This window comes from Lissotriton helveticus, chromosome 8 (genome assembly GCF_964261635.1).
Source record: "Lissotriton helveticus chromosome 8, aLisHel1.1, whole genome shotgun sequence".
Lineage (NCBI taxonomy): Eukaryota > Metazoa > Chordata > Amphibia > Caudata > Salamandridae > Lissotriton > Lissotriton helveticus.
Genome location: NC_136069.1, coordinates 312,353,779 through 312,381,711, shown reverse-complemented (window position 1 = coordinate 312,381,711; position 27,933 = coordinate 312,353,779). Strand labels below are relative to the sequence as shown.

The 27,933-nt window shown below is 46.4% G+C and overlaps 1 protein-coding gene across 3 annotated transcripts in view; it reads left to right on the top strand.

Moving 5' to 3' along the window:
- Positions 1-27,933, top strand: part of SKA3 (spindle and kinetochore associated complex subunit 3) — a 574,705-nt gene that overhangs the window by 425,631 nt on the left and 121,141 nt on the right. For all 3 annotated transcript variants that reach the window (XM_078657087.1, XM_078657088.1, XM_078657086.1), the window contains one exon: positions 3,052-3,173. In XM_078657087.1, coding sequence (XP_078513213.1) covers positions 3,052-3,173 — 122 coding nt within the window. The remainder of the gene's footprint in view (positions 1-3,051; positions 3,174-27,933) is intronic.

Below are 27,933 nucleotides of genomic sequence, written 5' to 3'. Positions count from 1 at the left end.
CGGATTAGCCACGTTCACAGCTTGTCCACATGTGAAGGCGGCCGGCTCAAAACAAGCCTCTGCCGCCCTCGGGAATGGCACTCCTCTGCATTTTCTATTTTATTTTAAAAAAGTGCAACAGATTTGCACATGCCGTTGGCCACTTCGGACTAAAAGGTATTTTTGGGCAGAAAGAAATTTCCAGTTCCCGGAATCATTCACTTATTCATTTGCTCTAGAATGATGTTGGCAGGGCCAACATTATTTAAACAAGCATTGGCAGAGCCAATAGGTCTTGCCTTTGGGACTTAATAATTGTTTAGCCATGCAACAGTTGGTGTTGTTGCACCAAGGATATTGTGCTGCTTAACTAAAATACTTATAAGGTCCCAAAAGCGAGACCTATTGGCTATGCCAATGCTTGTTTACTATACCGATTCCCCAAAGCAAACCTTTCTAAACTCTTCCCTCTGACTCTTCCCCTCAAAAACCCCTTTTTACTCATGCAAATGCCTCCTCCTACTGCTGTGACCTAAACAAAAAAATCTTTCACTCGTATGTCCCTCCACTATCCTTTTCAATCAAAATAAGAGACTAACCTATTCACTTCTCAAATTCCATATTCCACTATACTAATTCACCACTAATCCTTTATGGGTTCCAGAGTAGTGTGCTACTTGCCAATAAAGCATTTCAACACCCCATCAGGGTTACCAGCGCTATATAAATGCAAACCTTTTTCCCTTTTCTACCCCTCCCCAACCCTTCTCAAGCCAAATAACTGACTAATATATCTACCACGCAAATTACTTTCATGTTTCGCCATACTAATTCAACAGTAATCCATATGGGTTCCAGAGTAGCGTGCTACTCGCCAATAAAGCACTTCAAAACCCCATCAAGGGGTAGCAAGCGCTTTCCCGCAAACTACCCTTCTCTATCCAAATAACTGAATAACATATCCACCACTTAAATTACTTCATATTTCACAATACTCATTTTCAACACTAATCCTTTATGGGTTCCGGAGTATCATCCTACTCGCCAGAAAAGCGCTTCTACACCCATCAGGGGTAACAGGTACTACATGAATGCAAACCTTTCTTCCCCTTATATCACTCCACTATCCTTCTCACTCCAAATAACTGACTAATATCCACCACTCAAATTACTTTCATATTTCACCATACTAATTCAGCACTGATCCTTTATGGGTTTCCGGAGTAGCGTGCTTCAACACCCCATCAGGGGTAACCAACGCTATATAAATACAAACCTTTTTTTTCCTCTTCCATCATTCTGCTATCCTACCAAATCCAAATAACTGACTAATGCATCCACCATTTAAATGTACTTGCATGTTTCACTATACTAATTCAACACTAATCCTCTATGAGTCCTGGAGTAGCGTTCTACTCGCCGAAAAAGCGCTTCGACGCCTCGTCAGGGGTAGTAAGGGCTATATAAATGCAATTTCAATACAATTCAATACATATCCAACCTGTGCGTAATCACAGGTTTACGCACAGGTCCGAATTCACTAACCACATCCTAATTCGTCCCCAAGTATGCTGAGAATAGATGTATATATTGTCCTGGATGGATGTCTCAAAGGGTCTTCGTTGTAAAATCCTGACATCCTCAACATTTTGCTCCATATAAATGCTTCACTTTAACACATATTATGAATTCACTTTTAGTGATGAGCCTGCTTTCCTGTGTAAGCATCTTCCAAAGCACTAGAAAGGTAGAACTGTGAAGGACCTTCTACTCGGGCCTTCCAGAAAGATAAACTCTTAGCCTTGCGAGACAAGTCTCTCCAGGACGGGCGGTAAGCTCTCCCTTTCATCACTGTCCACCTTCTTGTTCTAAAGATGGCTGTTGCTTCCTGGTCTTGCATGATGAGGATTTCCCTGAATTAGCAAAACCAATGCACAGATCTGTTAAGCAGATGTACAACCTTAACTTCCTTGGGTGTTTGCTGATCACTGACGCCATCACGCATGAGGTCATTGACAGTCAATGTTGTTGCTGGTTACATCCGCTACTTCTATGTTGTTGATCTCGCAGAGAGAGAAGAAATGTAATCGAGTGGTGTCAAATCTATAAAGGTCAGAGAAGTCAACACTGCCATTTGTGTACATCTCAGCGTTCCATTTACTGTGGTTTTGAAGAGGTACCTATGTCAAAGTGACATGAATATTTTCCACGACTTTTTTGTTTTTTCCACAACTTGCTCATGCTTGTTTTCAAATTAAAAACACATATGCAGTGGATAAACACTTTGAGACGGAGATCCCCCGTTTCCCGGCCTACGTACTACCGGTTCTCCCTAATCCCCTGACCTACCCACTAAGATCTCGTAGAGGCAGGCAGATGGCCATTGCACTGGGCTCAGCGGTGCAAAATATACTTACACACTGGCGCACTTCCACCGCACCCTCTTTCATAGGATGGCTCCACCGATTGTGGCATGTGCTCGGGATGGAGAAGTTCACTATGGCAGGGGAGGGATCTAAATATGACGACCTATGGCACCCATTCTTGTCACTCTTGGCTACTGAATTTCGAGAAATCACATGCCCCCGATATCTTAGTCTACTGCGCCTCACGGAGCAGTGGAAAACTGACTGTTAGGAGGGCCACTGTGGGCTTTGCGTAGATTGGGGGGAGGATGGTAAGTGGGGCACTGGATGGGGGGGAGGGGGTTCCTAGGGAAGGGGGGGTTGTTTCTCCTTTTTCCCCCCTTTTTTTGTACTGTTTATTCCATGTACACGATATCGGCTGATCATACCTTAATTCTGGGCTTACGCCCTCAGCTGGCTCTGTCTGGTTGTGCTATTCTGACATTGCTTACAGGCAGACATGGATATGTTTGTGTATTGAAAATCAATAAAGACATTTGAACCATAAAAATACATTTGCAAATCTCTTGTCCTTACTTATTCTCTATCCAAGTTTATCACGTTTGCCAGATCACCTTACTTTGTGAGAGTCAAAGACAAAATGCTCACACACCCATGATCTACAAGCTTTGCAGCTTCTAATATGTAGCATAACTTATTTTTTAAGGATCTTTCCGTGAATGAACAAGGACTAACGTTTGACACAAAAATAGAAGCAAACACCAAAACCGAAGCTTCCGTAAGAGATGAAAAGCAGATGATTTTGGATTACGACAACAAAAACAGCGGGTGAGATTAGCTGTAATTTTGTAACCAGATCATCTATATTATTAATTTTCTAAATTTCAATGCCAGTGGTTTTCAACTTCCACTTACGTTCAGTTCTTGAAATCCAAATCTGTGAATGTTTGTTTTATCTTCACTATCTGTGGAACTTCACAACGTACATGTAGTGAGAATTCACACTTTCTGTAACAACCTCTATCTGAAAGGCAATGTACAGTTTCAAAAAATGTAATAATGGCAGTCTACATAACAAAGTGGACCTACAAAATCTGAGATGTCGGATAAAGAACCTAGCAGAAAAAGGGAAAAGATTTCCGGTCAGTCTGAGTCGGAAAATCAGCAGGAAAGAAAAGATTTCCTTTCTTGGGTCTCCTCACTCACCAGGGTTTCCCCACGGTGACATGCTCCATCATAGGGGCCATTTCAATCCGCTGCGGATTAAGGCGTGCTACGACTTGCGACGTTACGTAAGAGCACTATATAGTGAGGAACTATGTGTAGTGCAGTGATGTTGTGGAGGGAGTAAAAATGCCTAACTAGTGGGCGAAATAACTTTATTCTGGCTCCTAGTCAGTATGTTAAACACGGGGTGAGTTCCTAGGAGACCTAGCTATGAGTTAGGGGTCCCTAGTAAACGTCAACATGTTTCGAGCCTCCCCAGAGCTCTTCTTCAGGACAACACAGGCTCCAGATGAATCCGAAGACCAACCATGACCCTAAGGCCAAACTTTCCAAACACAAATAAAGTCACTTTGTGATGCTCAAAAGTTGAAAGTAAGGTTGATTTTTAGATCCTGCATCCAAAGGCATTGCTACAGCAGATCATTGACATTCAAAGTCTTCGGGTAAGTCCAAAAAAAACATAGGAAGTCAAAGCTGGAATCTACACCTTCCTGCCACTCGCAGACTCCTGAGAGGGCACAAAGGCATCCAGTCTTGCCCCTGGTTTCCATCAGAGCCAGATCAGAGTCCAGTCTGATGCACCCCAAGTCCTGAATACGTTGGCGACAGCGTAGCAAGTAAAGGACTTCAGAGAGGCCATGCTGTTTATTTTATTCATTTTACCAGTTCCCCCTGATGCCCCTTTGGGCCCAAAGGTTGCGCAGAGGCTTCCAGTCAGTCTTCCACTGGTGGGTTTGCCCTCAGTGTCTACTGTGCCTCTTGAACCAAGATCTGAATCAGCACTGACTCTGCCAGTTCTCCACTGCACCGGTTCCCTTTGCATCAATGCCGGAGGAGGAGGATTTACAGTATATTGTACTATCTGATTCTGAGCAGATTGCATCATGACCTAACCAGCATGCAGTCAATAGGCAATTGCTCAGATTCTGACACTTTGCCCTTACCACGAGGTAGGGCCCAAGCTCTGCACAATCTTTCTGGCACTGACTGGAACAATTATGATGAAGGGGAATACTTATATCCCACAGTTTGATGAGAAACTGGCACAACGATTTCCAAGATGCCAGTAGTCTGGTAACCTCTCCAAATAGCGGCCTTGTGCCCACCTACCCCCTGGTCCAGTTGTTGAGAAAACCTGCTCCTTAGCACTCTTTATGTGAAGGGTGGCGGAAGTCTCAAACCTACAGCTCTGTTCTGAGGTCAGTGAACATAGTCTGTATGTTCTTTGGGACATGGTGGCACACATTTTGCCACCTAATCCAGACAACATTTGGTTGTCTCTCACTCAAGCTATTGAGGATGGCTGGGATGCTGTGAAAACTTAGAAAACGGTTCTGGCGTGGACATGACTGACTACTTTGGTTGAGCAAGGAGTACCAGTATGGCCATTCAGCACCTTTCCTCAATTATGTGTACGGGCTCCTACAAGGATGTCCCAGCATCCCTGATGTTCATGGATTTGTCGACTTTTGCCTCTTTAGTGACAAAGCACAGTTTGATGAGTGGTCTTTCTGCCCCCACCAGGCAATTCCACCAACACGTTTGGCCCCTTCATGGCATGGTCGAGATTTTCAGTTTTGTCAATGCCAGAACCCTCCTCAAGCCCAAAAGGCCCCTCGTTGTTTTTGTGGCTGGGGATTCTGTTTTTAAAGATAACTAGACTGCAGGGACAGGTTTCAGTTCAGCCCCCCACCCTTCCTCCAGCAGCAGCTGTAAAACCGCTTTAGTGTGTCCTTGCCAGCACACAACCACCCTATTAGAGGCAGGATCCAATATTTTCTCCCCAAGGGTGGCAGGTCATCCCTTCAGACAAGTGGGTCCTCTAAATTGTATATTGGGGCTAATCACTCCCTTTTCTTTCCACCCCACTGCAGCTTCCACCACCTTTACTGTGGCTGATGCAGGACCACCTGTCTCTTTCCTCAGGCCATTTTAGCCACAGGGGCCATATAGAGGGTTCCAGCCTCGGAAGTAGGAACTGGGTCTTATTTCCACAACTTCCTTGTAACGAAAATAGGTCAGAGGTCTTCGTCCTATTTTAGATTTTCATCCTTTCAATGCCTTCCAGCAGAAGGACAAATTCAAGACACTTAAGCTAGCCCAGGTCTTATCTGCCATAGATTCCGGAGACTGGATGGTCACGTTGGACCAAAAGGAGGCTTATTTCCATATCCTTGTCCTGCAGGCCCACCCATACTACCTGCGGTTCACAGTGGGCCAGGAGCATTTTCAGTTTGCAGAGCTCCCTTTTGGCCCCAACAGTGCCCCACGGATGTTCATGAAAGTAAAGACATTGATTGCAGCAACCCTTCACTGTATGTTGACATATAAGTCTTCCCCTATCTGACAACTGGCTGTTGAAGGCAGGCTCGTCCCATGCAGTAATTAATTCCTTCCAGACAACCATGAACCTTCTTACATCATTGGGGTTCACACTCAATGTGCCACAGTTATACACTTTATTCCTTTGCAGACGCTCCCCTTCATTGGAGCTATTCTGGATATGGTATGGTTTAGTGCCTTTCCCCGGAGTGAGGAGTCCAGGACCTTCGTGCAATGATCCAAATGCTTCAGCCTCTCACCTGGATCTTAGTATGATTGCCTTGGAGGATGCTTGGATTGGTGGCCTACTGCATCCTGCTGTGAAAAGATACCAGATGTTACGTGCTACTCTGCAGTGGGACTGCAAGTTCCAGGGGGCACAGCAGATGGCTAATACGTGATATTGTATCCAGATTTTGGAGGAGACTGCCAAAGATCTGCAATAGTGGCTTCTGGACTGCGATTTGGTCAGCGGAGCCTTCTGGGCTCATGGGTCTTGTGACAGAAGGCTTTACAATTATGGAATGGCTGACCGCCAGGGAATTTATCTGGTGGTGAACCACCTGGTGGGATCTCCAAACGCCAGTGCGTAAAAGCTCAGCTGCCAACACTTATCGAATCGGGAATGGCACTTTCATCTGCAGGTGGTGCAAGGTATATTCCAGCAATGGAGAGAACCCTAGCTCAATTTTTAGACACCCCAGACAATGTTCAACGTATGCACGTTGGTGCGTTGTAGTTTCCAAGGCAGCTCTCTCTCAGAGGCTTTCTGTCGGTTGTGGAGCAGGGGACTCCTATATGCTGTCGTGTTCCTCAGCCCCAGAAACACGCAGGAAGCAATCGGTATGTTCAAAGCTTCTTTATTTCTTTATCATGGCAGCACAGATGTTCACCGACCTCCTACCTCGAGGTCCTGCTCTAGAGTGTCCCGTGTCCCCTCCCCTGACCGGATGTGGTGTCCGGTGTCCCTTGGCTTCTGTCCTGTGTCCCAGGGTCCTAGTGCCCTTGTCCTGGGCACGACATCTCCCCCCATGTTGCAAAACAAACATTTTGAATGCGGCCTGTGGTCGGAGAGAGAGACAGAGAGAGACAGAGAGAGAGAGAGATGATAGAAAAGTTTCCCCAGGCCTCCGTCTTCTTACATCTCCTGAACTAGTCTCTTTGTCTTCTTGCCTTTTCTTCTTGGTTGCTGTTTTCTGATATCTACTTGTGCTTCTTCTTTTTCTGTGTCTTCCCGCAGTTCTTGCTTTGGCATTTTCGCATCTTTTGAAATGCGAGCTGTTCCCAGTGAGGTGACACTTGAGGAAAATGAAATTTTGCCTGACCAGGATGCCCCCTACGTATACCCTATGTTATATGTGTGTGCATGTCATCCATGCATATTTCCTTGTAGTGGCCTGAATCACTAGGCCTCTGCATTCATGTCCTGCATTAAGGTGCCTGTCATCAAGTTTCCCAAAAGTTAAGCTAACATGAAGGCCCATGTATTTTACATTGTGCACTTTTAAATAAATATCGTACTGAACCCTTTTTGTGGTTCAGATTGAACCACCAGTCCCTGAATTAATGTTTTCATGACTCCTGACACACTGAAAGCCGCAAGAAGCCCAGTAAGGCCTGCCAAGACAGTATTATGAATAACAGTTATCTGTTTGCTTTACAGAATCACATTTCAGTCTGGTGAAGAAGGTACACAGAACCCATCTGCATAGATAGGGCCCAGCCATTCTGTCTCTGTTTAAGTGGATTACAGTGCTTGCATCCATAGAAAGCTCATGCAACGAACGAATAAATATGCCCTTTCTGTCATTTAGTGACGAGCAACCTTTGCTTCAGATAATACATCCCCTGACTCAAGATATCAGTTAGTACTAGATGTGCTGGTCGCCCTGACACAAGAGATCTCTCTTCTAGACTGAAAGTCAGCTCTCCTCCCAGTTACACGTCAATTGCACGTCATGCTCATGTTGCACACAAGTAGGACAAAGTTCCAGCTAGCTATCCAAACTCCTCCTCTAAGTACCCACCCACCTATGACACCTACCTATCACCTGCCTATGACTCATCAAAGTGTACACCCACATGTTCTTATCTCATGTTCTCTCTGCTCTGCCTCGAGCGCTCCTTCTTACGTCCTATGTACAAGATAAAATGTATATAACCCATGTTCAGTAAATAATTGTTAGAAGACTCTGAACCTCAGTGGTGATGGAACATATTCTCCCATGACTCGAGTTATTGGAATAAAGCCCATTTTAACTTGGACACCACGGATCCTGTCTCTCATTTGATGCATGATACTTTGTTAATGCCTAGAAATTCTGCCAGGGTAATATTTTATTTACCACATAATTTGGCGCCCTTACAGGGACATATCCCTTTCCCCACTCGCCGGAGTTGTGGGTCTAGTCTTTGCCCCCTTCTACAGCCGTGACGGACTTCAAAGTGCGCACGCCATCGGGATTTCCCGCTACTCCCTCAGGCCCAGGAGGAGGACGGACTGCGACCAGGCATCCATACGAAGCGGTGAGGAACGCGGATCGTCTCAACCAGAGCCCAGCCCGTGAGAGAGCAAGGTCCGAGGTCTCCAGAGGTCCACCTGTTCCAAGGCGCAAGCGTAGTCAAGTCAAGTTTCCGAGGCCTTCAAGTTTCAAGTTCTGCTTCCCGGTGAGTACCACTATGGGGAATGCATCAAGTTTCAAGTCGGGTCCACTGTAAAAAGTGGAAACGGTCAAGACGGGTCCACGGTTAAACGTGGGCCCGGTAAAGACGTGTCTCATTTTCTGAGACCGGTATGGTTGTACTGTATTCCAGTGCACAAAACAGTTTTTCAAGTACATGTTTAACTCTCTGTAATGGTATCTGTTTTAGTGTTTCAATGTTATGTTGTTTTAGTGTGAATGATTGTTGATTGTTACAGTCTATTTTTTGTGTATTCTCAAAATTACGTCAGATAGGGACCAGGAAAGGTATACTAGAAGAGTCAGTTAACATCCCGCCAAGAGATACACCTGGTCATGATAAGTATAAAAGAAGTCAAGACCCTCTCAGAAAGATGCCATTGAGTTATGGCGCAAAGAGTCACATAGGAAAACAGAACAGATTGATAGAGAAAGAAATGCTGTCATTACTGGTATTTATCCCGTCCTGTCAGAAGAACTAGCTAAAGTGACCACTTCAGAAAGACCCAGTAGGTCGCGAACGCCACCACCTGTACCCTTTAGAGTATGTAGAAGGAAGCTGACAGCATCTGAAGCGTTCATTTCCTTGTATCTAGACAAGTCCCTTCTGGACTGCGCAAGTGCCTTGTGAGTAACTAGTTGGATTATTTGTGAATTGCGCTTTGTGCTTAAGACTTGTGAATAGTTTGTTACATCCATGTGTGTAACGCCTTGTGAATGGCTTGTAGTTGCTTGTGAATAGCGACTTGTGATTGAGACTTGTGAGTAGTTTGTTGAATTTTCTTAAGTATAGCTCCTTGTAAATATGGTTTATGAAGAGCATGTCATTATTATGACTTGTTGAGTTTCTTGTGAATATGGCTTGTGAATAGCGCCACGTGGTTATGTTTTGTGCAGAGCTTGTTATCATTACGTTAGTCAGGAGAGAGCTGGATCTCTTTCAAGTGCTTAGAGAAAATGTTTTGAAGATGTGCGTACGTGTTATGTGATAACGTGGAGAGATGAGTTCATGACTTTCCCATGTACTGCAGTCATTGGGGAAAGATTGTGCTTCAGCTGCCAAAGAGTTAATATCTTCTACTGAGTAGGCAGTATTTGTTTTAACATGCTGTTTAACAAGGTGTTGAGGGATTTTGGCGTTTTTTGGTGTTTGCGGGGGGCGTGTTTTTGAGCGGAAATTCGTACCCGTTCCAGTGGAGGGATTTGGTTGCTTTTTGGTGAGGATTTAGGGAATAGCTTGGACTACTATGATGCCAAATTTGAAAAGGATCCGAGCTGTGGAAGTGGTGGAAAAGGCATGTTTTGTGTGGAGGTGCGATTTGCCATGTTATCCAATGGGCGTATTTCTGAAAATTGAGATAAAGGTTTCTTTGATTTTTTATTATGGCTCTGCCTATGTGCTTTGTCAGTTTGCAGATTGAATGGTAAAATCTTGCATGGAGAGTAAAGAAGTGTATTTGTAAAGGGTTTGCCTTGGAACACTTGATTTTATTGTGTTTAACTCAGAGGTCGGTAGTTGTAAATAAACCAGTCTTATTGAGATAAGGGTTTTTGCACGGAGAGTGCTTTAATGTTTTTCACGGTTGAGAAGAAATTATAGAATAGACCCATTAGAGAATGTGCTATTAATTAGTGTACTGCAACCATGTGTTTTTTTAAATAGGAATGTTTCTACAGAATATTTTTCCCAATGCAAGCTGCCCTTTAGAATAGCGTTGTGACAGTTAATAGACTCAATTAGAAAACATGGGGTTTTTTTTGTTTGTAAAAATTATGAATCTGGCCCTTTTTATAGGTAGAATAGAAGAGCTTGCACACTTAATTAGGAAAGTGGCTATTTGTAAATTAATGAACGTGGCCCTTTTTGATAGCTATAATACACTACCATCTTAATGCATTGCTATGTGTCCCCTACATTAGTTAAATTTGCATTTAGTTTCAAGGCTCACCTATGTACTTTGACAGGCTGCTGATAGAAAGGTAATATCTTGCACGGTAAAAGCAGTGTTCATTTAACATGCTGCCTGATTTATGTCCACCAGCCTGTGAAAATAGGGTTTATTATGTCTGATTCAGAGGTCAGTTAGGCTGCAATGCTTACACAGATGGTTACAGATAAACATTTAGTGGAGACACTTCAATTGATGTATGCAGAGAACAGTCCCAACCCAACAGTCCATGATAATTCGTTTCTTTTTCTCAAATGCAAAATGCATAGCCTTGTGTGCAGAAGCACATTGTCCCATATTTGTGTGTTAATTTGCATGCTAAACAAATGCCCATGTTTCAAATGTCTTGCCTTCTAGCTGAATTAGTTAGACAAAAGTGTTTATTAGAAAGTGGAGCTTTTAAGTAGCAGTACAGGATTATTTTAAAGTACTAGCATGTCACTTAGTTACAGAAAATATGTCCTTATTAAATTGGCTTCAGTGAAATTAGAGAATGTTGGTTTAGCTCCCTGGCCTGGGTACAGATATGTTTTGAATTACAGAGAATGTGTTTTTCGACCTTGAAGGTCCTGGCTTCCAGTATATGTTTATGTAAAGGGAGGGTTTTTCCCTCTTGCCGTGCCTGTCTTGTTATTATTGGCCATAACCCAATTCTTTCCGCGATCCCTTTGTTTAAGTAAAGGGAGGGCCACTCCTCCGACTGACACTAGCTTTCTTGGCAGACGCTTGGCTCTTTCAATGAGCTCAGCGTTGGCAGCGACCCAATTTTAGGGAAGAAGAGACGAGTGAGAGGCTTGTCTCCTATTTGTTATGTTTGACACTGAGCCAGCTCCTGGCTCTGAGGGGAGGGGTAGGTGAGCAAGGAGTGAGTTCGTAGCGAAGTTACCTCCCCAGCCCCTCTGACTTGTGTACAAAAAAAAATTGTTCTTCCTTACAGTCAACACTAAAAGCTTCATTTACTTCAGATAAATGAATAGTTTTTCCCTCAGTAGTGTTTTTTTTTTTTTAAGACCTTTATTGTTATTACAGAGGTAAACCACAGCTTTGTGCCTACAACCCAATCTGACAGGCCGGCAGCGACAGTGCATAGATCAATCACATTCCCCGGCTCTGGGCTCGGTGCCAATTTCGTACACAGCATGTCGCCTACAACCCACTTGGGCCGGCCGCGTTAACTGTTATACAAAGCTGTAGAATGAAGCGTATTACCGCAAGCATACTATCCGTTAATTGCAGTTCGTATTTCCTTGAGGTCTAATTTTTACTTTTAGTCGCACTATAAACATTAACAACAACTCGGTACAGAACGAAGAAGGTCATTCCTATTCCTCTGTGATTTCCCCGGTGGGGGTGTTGGACGGTCAGGGTCTCCGGATTCCAAGTCCGGTGTGTTGTGACTCTGAGCGGTGGAGTGTATGTATGTATGGTTGCACATCTTAGTGTACAGTCAGGCATGTGCTTGCCACTAGGGGAGGGGGGGGGGCTATGTGTATAGACTATGCCAGTCTCCTGGCATGGGGTCGTTGTTCTTCCCTGAAATGCCGAATCATGTGCAATGCGCGAGGGTAGGGAGGAGGGGGGTAGGGGGGGGAGGGGGGGGAGGAAGGAGGGCGAGGGGAGGGGGGGGGGGTGGGAGGGAGGAGATTAGCTGGGCCAAGCAGCACAGGTAGTGGGCCACAACTTCGACTCTCGTGCGCACCAGGAGCGATCCAAGTGCCACCTCACACTTCCCCCTCGGTGGCTCTAGGAATCGCGCGTAGAGGAGCATTGCAGGCAATACTTCCAGCCAGATGTGTCCCAGCAGGCGGGTGTCAGGCGTGCTCTATCTCGTCCTCACGACTGGGAGTCATTACCAGCTTCAGCAGCAGATTGGGCGCGGACCAGGTAGGCGGTGAGCGGGCCCCATAGATCCTTGGGACGCGATTTATGTGGAAGTAATTCAGCGTAACTGTGCAGCTGGTCTTGCCAGGTTGACATTGTTGCCAGCCATATTTTGAATTTGGGGGCACGGCCCCGGCCCCATCTGCACGCCACTTGGCGTTTTGCAAGTAGGAAGCCCATTGCAGTGAACTTCCGGAATCTGTTATTCGATGCGGTGGGGAGCCCCAATAATGCAACCCTGGGACAGGCTTCTAATTCTATCCCTACCATTGTGGACATGGCCTCCGTCACCTGCGTCCAATACAGCGCGACTGCCGGGCATGACCACGCTAAGTGCATAAAGTCCGCTCCTGCCTGTCCGCATCTGGCGCAACGGTCATCTTCTCGAAGACCAAATCGGTACAGTTTGGCAGGAGTGTAATATAGGCGGTGGAGGAATTTATAGTGGATCAGTCTGAGGCGAGCATTTCCCGTCACCGAAACTGTATGGGAGCAGCTGCCCTCCCATTGTTCGTCTGAAAGGGGAGGGTCTAAGTCCTCGTCCCAGTCACGTCTTGCACGCAGTTCCGGGGGAGCGGAGGACGCATATGTGTGGTTGTAGAGCATGGAAACAACGTGTTTTGGGGTGTCCTGTTGTAGCAGTGCATGCAGGGGCGCAAAGGTCTCCGGCTCATCAGGGAACTTCGGTGTTACAGATTTGATATTCTGTCGGAGCCGCGTGTATAGGAATGTGTCCATAACAGAAGGAGTTTGCTCCCCGAAAAATTGAGCCTTCGTGCGAAACTTGCCATTCACGTATAAGTCTCCCCATTTGTAAAGGGCTAGTTTGGAGAGTAGTTTACGGCCTATTTCCTCTCGGGCAATGCTCACTCTAGGGTCAAATGCCAGAATCATTTTTGGGGAATACATAAGGGTCACCCCCATACGCTCCGCGATTCTACGCCAGGCGCGTACTGTACAATCTACCGTGGATGGGTCCCGGTCCGTTACACTAACCTCCTTATAAAGGTACCCCGACGGTTTTTCTGGTCGCATATATCCGTCTTCCACAGCGAGGTGCGCCATGAACGGCGGGGGATGAAGCCAGTAGGAAGCAAAGTGGCCCTGTGCGCAGTCATAGTACAATCGGAAGTTCGGCACCTCAAATCCGCCCAGATGGTAAGGTAACATGAGCGTCGTCAGTTTTAGCCGAGCCTGTTTCCCCCCCCATATAAGTCGGGAGAGTTGGGACTCCAACGCCTTAAAGAAATGTGGGCCTGGACTATAGGGAATATTAGTGAAGAGGTACAGCAGCTTAGGGAGTATGACCATTTTGATCATGGACACGCGCCCCGCCATGGATAGCGGAAGATGAATCCATTTCGTGATGCTGTCCGTTAATTTGTCAAGGACCGTACCATAGTTCGCTCTGAACAGAGCATCACGGTTTCTGGTCACGACGACTCCCAAGTACTTTATCTCGTCTTGTGCCCATACTAGCGGGTAGTCAAGGGGGAACTGGGGAGTGTTATCAGTGAGGGGGAACAGGGCTGATTTGGACCAGTTGATTTGTACCCCCGCTATCGCTCCAAATTTGGTAACCTCGCGCAGTAGGGGATTGAGATTATCTCGCGGTTTATGAACGTATAAAGTCATGTCATCCGCGTATAAGGAGACGAGCAGTTGACGTTCTGGGTATATCAGGGACCTGTGGTTATGGTGCTGGCGGAGTTTGGCTGCCAGGGGTTCGATTGCTATCGCAAATAATACTGGAGATAATGGGCAACCCTGTCGGGTTCCTCTATGTATCTCGAAGGGTGCGGATCGGGACCCGTTTAGGAGTACCGAAGCCCGAGGTTTGGTGTACAAAAGTTTTATCCAATCCAAAAAGCTGAATGGAGTACCCATCCGTTCCAGTAACTCCAAGAAGTAGTCCCATTCAAGGGAGTCGAATGCTTTGGTAGCATCTAAGAATATTGCAGCTGCTTCACATTTGGGGTCTATATCTTGCATGACCGCCTGCAGGGTACGAAGATTGTGCGAAGTCGCACGATTCGGGACGAACCCCGCCTGATCAGGGAGGACCAACCTCTCCATAAGAAGATTCAGGCGCGTCGCGAGCACTTTAGCTAGTATTTTGACATCAGTATTTAAAAGTGACAGGGGACGGTAGGAATCACAAAGCTCCGGAGGTTTACCTGGCTTAAGCAGTGACGCTATCAGAGCCTCTCTCATACTGTCGGGCAGTGTGCCTTACTCAAGAGCCGAGTAATACACCTGCTTCAGGATGGGGGCAAGTATGTGGATGTAGGTTTTATAGAAATCTATCGGTAGCCCATCCGATCCCGGGGATTTGCCAGATTTCATGGACATTATGGCGTCCTTTATTTCATCCAGCTCTAGTTCGAGGTGTAAGAATTTCTGTTGCGTCGGGCCCAACCAGGCAATGGCCGTGTCGTCAAGGTATGTATGAAGCTCCAGCGGCGCCCGCCTCTGTGAGGAGTACAGCGCCTTGTAGTGATTCGTGAGTACACGGAGCTGCCCCGGCAGGTCCCTCTGAGGCACCTGATGGTCATCGTACAGAGAGGTAACGTAATTACAATGTCGAGGGGGGTTTACAGCTGTGGCAAGGGCCCTACCCGGCCTATCTCCCTCGCCATATATGCGCGCCATGTAGGGTTTACCTCGGAATTGACTCTCTTTATCCGCCGCTTCCGAATATTCATTGATCTTCTCCCTGAGCTGAGCTCGTTTCTCATTTCCCGTCGTGCCGCGAGTGACTTCCCTCTCAAGTGTGCATAACTCGGACTCTAACTTGCGCAGCTCTCCCCGCAGGGATTTGAGTACTCCACCTCCTTTGGAAATACACCAGCCTCTGACGGTGACTTTGAAAGCCTCCCAGACAGTAGTAAGGCTGCCAACTGAGTTAATATTACGGTCGAAGAAGTCCTGTATGTCCATTTCAAGTTCCGACTTAAAGGCTGAATCTGCAAGATGCGCGGGGTTGAGGCGCCAGCTTAAATAAGGGGAGACTTCATGGGGGACGCGCAGGGTAAGGAGGACCGGTGAGTGGTCCGAAAAGGTACGAGCCAGGTGAATGGTGCGAACTACCCAGGGTGTGAGGCCTGCCGCTAGGAAGATGTAATCTATGCGAGCCCAGGTAGAGTGAACTGCTGAATAGTGAGTACCCTGGCGCATGGTGGGCTGTGAGTGTCTCCAGGCGTCTACTAAATGGTGATCCTCCAGAAGTCCCAGTAGGGAGCGTCGAGTGTTAGTGTAATGCGTCGATTGCGGGTGCGATCTGTCTAGAACAGGTTGTACGGCTGTATTGAAGTCCCCCCCAAGTATTACATGAGCTATGCCCAGGGTTTGAATTTTGCCCCACAACGTGAGTAGTGCAGACGGATCATCTGTGTTCGGGCCATAGTAGCAAGCAATGAGCACTGTGTGAGAGTACAATTTCCCCCAGACCATGCAGTATCTCCCCCCACTGTCCATGTCAGTGCCCGCTAGGGTGAACCCTACCCCTCTACGAACAAGGATCGTGACCCCTCTAGCATAACTGGAGTAAGACGAAAAGACCCTGCACGAGGCCCACCTGGATGCGAAAAGAGGGGACCCACTCGGCAGCAGATGAGTCTCCTGCAGAAGAGCTATGTCCACACCATGTCTGTCTAGGTACCCCAAGATCTGTCTTTTCTTTCTAGGGTTATTGAGCCCTCGCACATTCCATGACAACACCTGGAGCCGGAGCTCAGGTGGCGAATCAGTTACGTCCCCCATCCCCACAATGACAAGTAAATAGAACAAGTAGGTGTAGCAACATGCATCGAAAAAGTTTCAGCAGAATGACAAATTAGGACAATACCCAACCCTCCACCCTGGGGTCTCCTCCCCCTGGGACACAACTTCAAGTGACCAAAAACAGTGTAAGGAACTAGCCGACCCTTCGTTCCACTCCTCCCTCCGGTAACCCCAACAGACCGGATCAGCTTCCACCCCGCAACACTGAAATGTCCGCCTCCTACTAGAGTAGCAAGTGTACTGATAATCATTGAGGCAGTGCATGCGTTCCACCCTCCCACTCCGGCTTCCCCAACTTGCCGGGCATTCAGCACCCACCCTCCCTCCCCCACCCCAAACAGTACCAAAAACAACATCATAACTTCAATAACCCTGACCCCAGAAGGGGGAAAAGAGTCATGGGGATCGCCCATTGGAGGCGTAGTCTAAGGGGCGCCAGACCTGCCCTCCACCTCCTTACTTGCACCCACTGGCATCCGGGACCAGTCCCAGATTCCGGCCGTGGGACGGAGGTGGGTGATCCGGCACTTGTCAATGTTGTAGATCGGTGAGAGAAAAATTTGAAGTGTTACCTCACCAGTAAGTGTCGCATTCAGACCAGAGGATGTCCGTTACCGGCGATGGTACCACGATGATTAACAGGCTGCCATGATTAGTCTTGCTGGGATAACGGAGATTGTGACCTGGACCGTCGTTCCTCCCTCTCTTCCCGGAGTCTGTCCTTCCTCTGCAGCTTTAGAAAATCCTCCACCTGTTGTGGGTTGGTGAAGAAGTGGTGAGTGCCACGGTGCGTGATCTTTAACTTTGCAGGATAAAGCATGGCATATGGGATTTCGTGGGTTTGTAGTTTCTTTTTCACGGCGGCGAATTTGCGTCTCGCATCTTGTACTAAGGGGGTAAAATCAGGAAAGAAGGACAGTGTTGCGTTGCCATAGGGTACTGTGCCCAGCTCTCTTGCGCGACGAAGAACTGCGTCTCTGTCCCTGTAGTTCAGGAAGCGGGCGATGATAGGGCGCGGGGGCAACCCAAGGGGGGGAGGTGCAGCAAGTTATCTGTGTGCCCGTTCCACTATCAGATGCGGGGAGAAAGAATCTTTTCCGAACAGTTCCACCACCAGTTTTTCCATGAAGATCTCCAGTTTCCCAGTGTTTGTTGTTTCCGCAAGGCCCAGGACGCGGATGTTATTGCGCCTGGACCTCGCTTCTAAATCTTCATTTTTATCCGCAATTATTTTGAGCAGTTTATCCATTTGCGTAACTTGCTTGGTGGTTGTCGTCGCCCCATCTTCCAGCACAGAAATCCTGTCTTCGGTTTCTTTGATACGGGTGTCATGTTGTTCCAGTCTCGTCACCACCCTATCCATTCGCGTGTTGATGGTGTCAATCTTGGCGTCAATGGTTGACAAGCTCTGCCGCATTCCAAGCAGGAGCGTTTTCCAATCTTCGTCCGGGGGGGACTGTGCAGAGGGGCTTTTCTCCACTTCCGACGTTCTCCCGGCAGGTTTCTTGGACTCAAACGGTATCTTGGACTGTCTGGCATCGTTGCGTCCCATTTTGCGCCTCGGGGTCCGGGTCGCCGCCAGTGAAGAAGCCGCCAGAGTTACAACTAAAGGAGATCCGACAGTGGTGGGCACAGGCAGTCAAGCTGCGCAGTGTGAGGTCTCCTATTTTACCTTGTCGCCTGAGCTGGGTGCACGGGTGTCGGTCACGCTTTGGATTCCCTCGTGTCACTCATCCAGTCCCTTAGCGGGTGTAGCCGACCTCAGGGGCAGTTAGATCGTCAGATTTTTCCCCCCGGGAGAGAGGGTGCCTTCACAGTGTCTTTCGGATCTTTCTGGAGTCAGGGATCCACGCCACCCAGACAGGGAGCCCACTCCACGAGCCAAGCAGGACCACAGTGTTAGAGAGGCCCAGCAGCCATTCCCAGGGGACGGTCCATCAACATCTCATTTCTGCGTCGCCTAGGCCAGACCTACAGTAACCACGTGGCCTCGCAGATCAGCCCCCTATTCTGTTCACACAAGTCACAGTTGTAGGCCCACACACTGTCTCCCCGCCAGGGCTCCTGTACTATGAGGTGGAGCAGAGACGTAGCTAGTATTGCAGTAGGCGAGGCTCCCTCGCAGCGCAGGCCCGCGGTGCAGATCAGGCCGATGTAGGCCGCTCCTCCTCGCTGTCTCGTCGCGCTGTGCGACAGGCGCGCTGTGGAGTACAAGCAGGGGGCCGCCTCAGATCTCCCCAGCCCAGGCAGTCCCAGCGGAGCAAATTAGGCGCGAAATGCAGGCGCTCGAACCCCCTCACCTCCGATGCGGCCCGTTGAGCCGCCAGAGCCTTCCCGGCTGAGCGCAAAGTACGGCGCTGTCCTTGGCGGGAACGGCGTCAGTTCAGAAGCTGTGTTCGCTGCACAGCCCAGCGCAGGGGTTCCCGTCTCAGTCTCCTCTCGGGCCGGCCTCAGGGGAGAGGGGGGGAAGGGACTCAGCCTCCGCGTCGCTCTCCGTCAGTCGCGTTGTGTGGGCCGCTGATCCCCGGACTTTCCCAGTGTGTGGGTCCGGCAGCGTGCAGTCTCCGCTCCGTCAGTCACTCCCGCTCCGGAAGCGCCGGCTTCTCCCAAGGCAGCCGGGCGCGCAAATTCGGCAAGTGACACACCGTTGTGTGCGGGGTACCTTTGTGGAGCCGATGGTAAGGGTTCCAGGTCAATTTAACCGATCAGGATGATGAAGGATTGTGAAGAGTGCCAGGTCGGGCGGGAGCCTCACTCCAGTGCGGCCATTACGGTTTGGCGCCACCTAGCGCCTCCTTCCCTCAGTAGTGTAAACAGAATAATTGGCAGGAGTCTTGCTCTTGCAATGGGTTCAGCATCTGGCAGTCATTCAATTTTGGATCACAGTGTAGCCCGGCTTGGAGTTGATTCAAAACTCCGAGCGCGAACATCTTTCTAGAGGGAGGGGCTGCTTCTCAAAGGAGTGAGGAGTAGCGAGGCTCCAAGTTTTCTGTCTGTTAGAATAATTTGGATTTTATTCAAATACATTTAGAGAACATGTTGTAGGTAGTATGGTCATGCTATTCCCAAGATTTAGAGTAGGATTTTTTTTTTAAACTATAGAGCTTTTGGAAAGAGGTTTCCCCAAAATAAAAATTGTGCTTTTGAATTGAAAATTCATTTTTTTTTTTTTTCTATATAATTTATTTTTGCTAGATTGATGACAGTGAGCCCTAGTATTTACAGTCAGACACTAAAGAAACGGCTAGACAGTATTCACATGCCTGCCAACACAGGACTGATACAGTACGTAGACGACATCCTGGTTACAGCACGATCAGACACAGAATGCGAGAATGCATCACTGACAGTTGCAATTCTGTGAAAAGCAAGTGGTGTCACACTTGCTTTCCAAGGAGGGTGGACAGCTAACACAAGAACCATACAGCTCATTACTAACCTTTCACAGCCCAGGACACAAAAGGAAGTACGTGCCTTTATTGGCCTCACTTCTTACTGTAGGCAATGGATTCCCCAGTATGCATATCTAGCCAAACCACTCATACAGTTAACTACACAGGAGGCAGCCACTCTGACTGTACTCCCTAGGACACAAGAACACACCTTGGCATTTGAGGAATTAAAAAGAGCATTATGTCACGCGCCAGTTTTAGCGACTCCATGTCACGGTAAACATTTTATGCTTTTTTATATTTTTATTTATTTTTACATTTGACTGTAGCGAGACTGACAGGTTATGAACTGACATTATTTCAGCCACACATAGAGATCAGACGTTGTAACATTCTGAATCCTGCAAGAAAAAATAGACACATTGTCAGCACAAGCAGCAGAGCTCATCGCTCTGACACAAGCCTGCATAAGAGCTAAGCACTTGAAAGTAAACATTTATACAGACTCACAATATGCCTATGGCGTAGTTCATGATTTTGGGGTCCTATGGAGGGAGAGAGGTTTTTTGACCTCTCATGGTGCCAAGATTCAGCACGGCCAGCTTATTCAAGCCCTGTTAGAGGCCATACATTTACCTACCGCCATTTCTATCCTGAAGTGCAAAGCTCACACCAAAGTTACAGACATCATTTCCCAGGGTAATGACCTGGCAGACCGAACAGCAAAACTTACAGCCCAGACAGCACAGACACCAACAGACACGACAAGGACAGAGGTACCATTACTGACAACATGTATGACAGTCAGGGATCCCACACAAGATGTACTCGACATACAGACACATGCCACAACAGATGAGATAAAGAATTGGACTGAACAAGGAGGGGTCCAGACTAACCAAGGTTGGATGACTAAGGGAAAAAGTACATGGTCTCTTTCAGATTCTATGGTACAAATAATCATAAACACAACACATAGCCCCGCACACTTAGGAGAGAAGGCAATGCTAGACAGTTTACAGAACATTTGGTTTAACAAGCACCTACGTGCAGCAGCGAAACAGAAAGTGCGAACATGTATGATCTGTGAACATGTATGATCTGTTGCCAGTTCAATCCAGGTAAAGGCATCCCGGTGGAACAAGGCGGATTTCATCCTCCTGACCACCCTTTTGAGGTTCTCCAGACGGATTATATCCAAATGGACAGATGTAAAGGTTACAAATATGTCTTAGTAGTTGTGTGTGCACTATCTAGATGGACAGAAGCATATCCAGTTCCAGATTATACTGCTGTGACAACAGCCAGACAGTTAGTGCGCGAGTACTTCCCCAGGTATGGATTACCTCGGGTCGTCTATTCTGATAACGGCCAGCCATTCTCTTCTGAATTAATGAAACAAGTGTCTCTTCTGTTAGGATATACTTGGAAATTCCATTGTGTAAGACACCAAGAAGCAGCAGGCCTTGTAGAAAGACATAATCAGACAATTAAGACAAATGTTGCTGAGATCTGTACAGAAAAAGGCGTGGATTGGATGGTGGCCTTGCCGGTTGCCCTCTTTTACATGCGAATGGTAGCTCATTCCAGAACAGGCCTATCTCCTTATGAAGTAGTTTTCGGTAGACCGCCAAATATGTGGGGTACGCCTATGCCAAAGAAAATACCTGATGTTGACAGTAACATGCTGACAGATTACCTGGCTTCCTTGATTTCTGCACTACTCTCTTGTTGTTCACAGGTTGCTGCTGCCTTCCCTGACAACACCCAGGTCAAGGAACACGCCATTGTCCCCGAGAATTTTGTATGCATCCGGAATTTTGATAGTTCAAGTCCCCTTGAGCCACGTTGGAAGATGCCGAAGTTGGTGGAAGGACGTAAAGGCCGAACTCACCTTCATCACTACAAAAGATACTTTGGACTATTTGGAACTTTGGAACTTTTATAAAGAACACTGTCCTTTGCTAGAAAAGACTCCACAGCAGGAGTATAGGTTTAAGTTGCGATCTAGTAAGTCAGACGTAGTTTAATTGTTTAAGCCCACCCGGTGGTGAATCGGTTAGACTTGATTTCTGACATGTATAAGATCACATATGAGAATAGCAGGAAGAGAGATAAGAAGGAAAAATACTGCAAGATATTACGCAGTAGATGTATTGTTACCTTGATCATTCTTTTTATTCTGTGCATCGTTATAATTGGCATCAGTTTATTGCTACATGTTTTCTTTCCCATTTCCTCACATATACATTCTTCCAGTAACAGTACCATAGAGCATACATTTAGTGAACTGCCACCCCATGAATTGTCATATCGACTTGCACTACGTAACAATACTTTTATTCGTATGTTACACCATTCTCACCAGACCAGCAATGCAACTGATTGCTGGGTATGTGGCCAACTGCCACCCTATCAAGAAACAAAGGGAGTTCTGCCCTTCTACCCTTTACCGTTCTCACACAATGGTTCATGTGGAGCATTGTTTGCTCTAATGACCTCAATAGATAGAAGGTACATAGCTTATCCAGGTGGCTGGATATATGGAAACCTGAATGAAGTAATGAATGAAGCATGCTTTCCAGACAAAGACGGATTCCCCCAAAGAAAGGGAACCGATTTAGAGAATGAAGAGTACGAACAGGGAAATGCATCTGTTAATTTTATAATGTTAACTGTTCAGCCCAAGCAAAATACAGGTCCACCGTTTATTTCAGTTCTACCAGCAAAAGGTGATTTATGTGTTAGTAAGAAAGGCTCAGTACATATGGGACACAGCGAGTGTAACACTGTAGTAGAGTTTAACGATAAAGGACTTTCTTCTTTCAAAACATCACGCCATACCTATTTCATTTGTGGTCAGACAGCCTATGTACATCTGCCCTTAGACTGGGGTGGGACTTGTTATATAGCATTCTTATTGCCACCTGTTTTCTTGGCCCCATCCCATTATCACAGAGATTCACAACTAGAACATGTTAGACAAAAGAGAGAGACAGATTCTGCAGGGATTGATCAGACTGAAACAGCTTGGGAGCAATATACAGACTTCAACAAAGGTTTCTTTTTCTTCGTTGGCCCCGTCCAAAATAGTAAGCTGATACGCAAATTAACAAGAACCCTGGAAGCAGTAGTGAATGTGACTGCATCTGCCCTGGCGAACTTAACCCAGGAGCAATCTGCTATGAGACTTGTCGTTTTACAAAACCGCCTCGTTCTAGACGTCATCTTGGCGGATAGGGGCGGAGCTTGTAGAGTCATCCGATCTAGTTGTTGCATTTTCATCCCAGATAATGCACCATCTGTGTACGAAGCAATAACAAGGCTCCACAAAATTGCTCATGCCATACATCAAGATCCAGGCACATGGACTTGGTCCAGTTGGTTCTGGGGTGTAATATCGGCATGGGGATGGAAAGTTATGTCCTTCCTAGGAATGATCCTACTTATGGTATTTGGTTGCTGTCTCTGTCTGCAGTGTGGCCCGGCCATTTGCGGCCTGTGTGCTACTGCCTGTATTCCACATCCACGTAAACAAAGGATAAAAGATGAACAAATGATGCTGTATGATGAACTATACGGTCTCATGAATATAGATGTATCCTGAAGGGTTAAGTAGGGGACAAGGAGGGAATGAGGAAAATGAAATTTTGCCTGACCAGGATGCCCCCTACGTATACCCTATGTTATATGTGTGTGCATGTCATCCATGCATATTTCCTTGTAGTGGCCTGAATCACTAGGCCTCTGCATTCATGTCCTGCATTAAGGTGCCTGTCATCAAGTTTCCCAAAAGTTAAGCTAACATGAAGGCCCATGTATTTTACATTGTGCACTTTTAAATAAATATCGTACTGAACCCTTTTTGTGGTTCAGATTGAACCACCAGTCCCTGAATTAATGTTTTCATGACTCCTGACACACTGAAAGCCGCAAGAAGCCCAGTAAGGCCTGCCAAGACAGTATTATGAATAACAGTTATCTGTTTGCTTTACAGAATCACATTTCAGTCTGGTGAAGAAGGTACACAGAACCCATCTGCATAGATAGGGCCCAGCCATTCTGTCTCTGTTTAAGTGGATTACAGTGCTTGCATCATAGAAAGCTCATGCAACGAACGAATAAATATGCCCTTTCTGTCATTTAGTGACGAGCAACCTTTGCTTCAGATAATACATCCCCTGACTCAAGATATCAGTTAGTACTAGATGTGCTGGTCGCCCTGACACAAGAGATCTCTCTTCTAGACTGAAAGTCAGCTCTCCTCCCAGTTACACGTCAATTGCACGTCATGCTCATGTTGCACACAAGTAGGACAAAGTTCCAGCTAGCTATCCAAACTCCTCTAAGTACCCACCCACCTATGACACCTACCTATCACCTGCCTATGACTCATCAAAGTGTACACCCACATGTTCTTATCTCATGTTCTCTCTGCTCTTCCTCGAGCGTTCCTTCTTACGTCCTATGTACAAGATAAAATGTATATAACCCATGTTCAGTAAATAATTGTTAGAAGACTCTTCCTGAACCTCAGTGGTGATGGAACATATTCTCCCATGACTCGAGTTATTGGAATAAAGCCCATTTTAACTTGGACACCACGGATCCTGTCTCTCATTTGATGCATGATACTTTGTTAAAGCCTAGAAATTCTGCCAGGGTAATATTTTATTTACCATTTAAGACGTCGAAGCACCAGTGGAATAAAAGTATTTCCTTATTCATCTGACGCCGTTATTATTGGCCCCTTCACTTCTGTAATCATCCAATTGTCTCTGGACAACTCGTTGTCGTATTTCTTCACTTGTCTTTGTTTTACTAATGTGGTGTCTCCTTCTTTTATTTTTCTGTTTGTCGCAGGTCTTCTCTTGTCGTCATTGGCCTTTATTTTTGCTTTCGCTGTTTGGTCTCTTGCAACAATGTCCTCTTGCTCCCCTCTTTCCACCTTTTTCATTTGTGACAATCTCGTTCTGCTTGAGCGCCCCACCATCAGTTCCACATGGCCCCTTCCTGTGGAGCTATGAGTGTTGTTCCCATTGTTTCTCTGCACCTGACATAGTGCGTTCCTAATCCAGATCTTAGTTCGCTTTGCTCTCTGTATTTCATTTTTGATGCTTCCCATAAACTGTTCTGTTGTTCCGTTCTCGCTTTCTGGTGGTTCCTCACTGATCTTTTTAAACGCCAATAACTCTTCTTTTTGTATTCCATCGTCCCAGCTGCTGTTGCTCTGTATGTGCCTCCACCATTGCTGCTTGGTCACCCTCACTATCTTCTGCATCGTTAGGTCCTGTTTTGTTTCATGTTCTAGCTCTTCCATCGTGGTCGTTTCTGGTGTGCTCTGTTTTAGTGCATAGTTTAGATATTCCTCCGTCTTAGTTGTCATTTGAGGCACTTCTGTCAGGTGATGCCTTGACTCATGGTGGAGTTCTGGACTTTTTTGGTTCCGTCCAGAGGTGTCAGGGACAACACCCAAAGACCCCGGAGTTCAACCTGTCTTGGTACACAAATAAACAGAAACACGGGCTTCTCGATGGTGGCGTCAAAGACCAAAGGTTTATTACTGCAGGGACACAGAAGTCACAGAAACTACACATGGGCAGTATCTAGGAGCCTGTTCGATTTGTACAAAGAGGATTGCTCCTTATATACTAAATATTGGGCTTCAGGCAAATTCTTTACATGTTACCACAGTTCTAATCATTTGTGTCTTAAACAATAAATATTTGGCGATGTACAGGAATCGTCGACAGTATCTGATGTCAAAACATTACGAATGAGGGGTTCCCACTAGTCCATCATACTCCCATGTCAATTCTTCATTCAAGACCCGGACCGCCTCATCGTAAATTTCGTTACCTCCCCCTAATAAAGGCCCAGAAGGAAAGGAGTAGAGCCAGGTGTGGAAGATAGAAAGACAGGATAAGAAATGTTTGTGGGTCGTAAACGGGCACGGTTACCAGTTTCGGCCGCTTAATCATGATCAGGCCAACGAACACAAGAACCAGTATGGCAGGACTGGCCTCAGGCTGGGGAGGCAGTTCTTGCCGAGTCATGCTGCCACAGCGTTGCTGGCCTAAGGTGCACGTGTCACTAGCAAGGTGAATCGCCGGTTAAGGCCTACGTGTCCTTAATGAAAAAGAGGTCATTGCGTGTCCATTGACTATGTGAGGGCAAGGAATACAAAATGGCTTCCGTGATCTAAGATGGATGCCATGGGTAAATCACAAATGTGTTGGTAACAGGAGTGCTCTTGCTCGTAGCATAGCGAAAACACCAGGATATACTAAATGGATCATTTGCGGTTCACCGATACCAAAATTATGTATTTACGACAATGTTACAAACACGAGCAAAAATGATCACGGAACCTCAGACCCTCCTTTTGCCCTTACTTAGGCAATTACTCAGTCTATATCAGAGTCAGAGTCCATTTCTATGCTCATTAGATCAGCGATATGTCGTTGTGTCATCATCCTGCCTCGTGCCTTTTCTCCTAATGCAGGTGGTTTCCTGAAACAGGTTGCAGCGCAGAGACTACACAGAGCGGGACCACACTGGATAATAAGACAGCACGAGAACAGAAATACTAGGATGACACCAATAACCATTAGAACCTTCCATCCCCACGCTGATACCAGAGTCCAAAACCACTCCATGAAGGACCAGTTTCCCTTATCTATGTGTATAGAGTCGGAAATCTTATGTAGCTTAGAGATTGCTTCATAGACTGTTGGAGCATTATTTGGAATAAAGACACAGCAGCTCGATTGGATCATTCTGCATACCCCACCTCGATCTGCAAGTATTACATCTAGAACCATACGGTTCTGCAACGTCATGAGACGATCCGCCTGAAGCTCAGCTGTTAAGTTACTAAGGGCACCAGCAGTTTCTGTAATAGTAGATTCAACTACCCGTGTTAGTTGGCGAAGATTTCTACTATTGGCCATAGGCCCCCAAAACGGAAGGAAACCTTTGAAAAAGTCTCCAGCTTCTTGACCAGCGGTATCTTCCTTGCTGAAAACACCTCTTGCTACTCTGGTTTTGTGATAATTTGAAGAAGCAGTGTATGTCGGAGGTAACAATCGAGCAATATAACATGAACCTGAAAAGTCAGCAGGCAGCCATGTATATGCTCTGTCCTGACAAATGAAGTAGGTACCCCTAGCAGTCAGAAAGGCAGGGGAGGAGTCAGACGGAAATACGTAAGTCTCAACGCACTCACTGCTCCCTAGCTGAGCTCTCGGATTTCTCCCATTTCCTTGCAAACAGACCTGACCTCGGTGAGGCACGACCCAAACTGAAGTGGAGCTTTTACGCTTGCTTTCTCCCAAACTAAGGCGGTACTCTGTAGAGTTCCAAGTCAAATACACCAGCAATTCATCTTTAGGATAAGATGGAGTATTATTGACGTCTTTAATCATATCAATAATTCCCTGGACTAAAGCTTTGTTGGCTGAGTTGTATTTAGTGGACCGTGGTGGACGCGGAGGATAGGTCTCAAGGGCGTATGAAAAAATGGTCTGAAAGGCCTGAAATGATCCATTATAGCTAAAAGGCAAGACTAGATAGGGAATGCCTTTATCCATAGTGTGAGGTATCAACCCACACACCCAGCAGTCTGTAGTATTAACTATCAGTTGGTGTTGATGCAAGAGCTGTACAAATGTATTGTTCATAAATTCTGAGCGTCGAGCTTGTTCGTGTTCAGGAAATGAGTGAAAAGAATGCATAGAAGAAACTGTAGAAGTAACAGGATTAAGGGGAGGCACTGTAGTTACTGGCATAAAAATCAAATGTATGCAAAAGATGATTCCACCCACCAACGTTATTAAAACAATTAAAAATGTAACTGCACATTGTATTAGAAAGCATTTGCTGTGAAGTATTCTGTACAGTCTATTTCTGCGAACATAAATTACATTTTCTCGTTGTAGCTCAGGAAGCTCCATCTTCTACGACCGTTCACGACCACTGATGATGTGTACGTAGATGAAAATGCCTCTATCAGCCCTGGGAGTTCCCAGAACTAACAGAAAGGTCGACCTTGTGTCGGACCCCCGCAGATTCAACTAGGCACACAGCCACGACCCTACGGCTACCCAGACGGCAAGGCAATTTTAAAACAAAAAGAAACAATACAAAGTATTAGCAAACTTCCTGGCTGGAGGCAATGTTATAGCAAATTCAAATCTGAAAATAGGCAGTTTCCTGCTTTATTTGTCCATATTGCGAGAACGTAAGTTGTATCTCAGTTTTGCAGGAGCTGTCTGATCTGGAAACAATGTATTTTCAGCTGACGTTGCAATGTTCACGTTCGCAGATGGCAAATGTTCTTTTGGTGCAGATG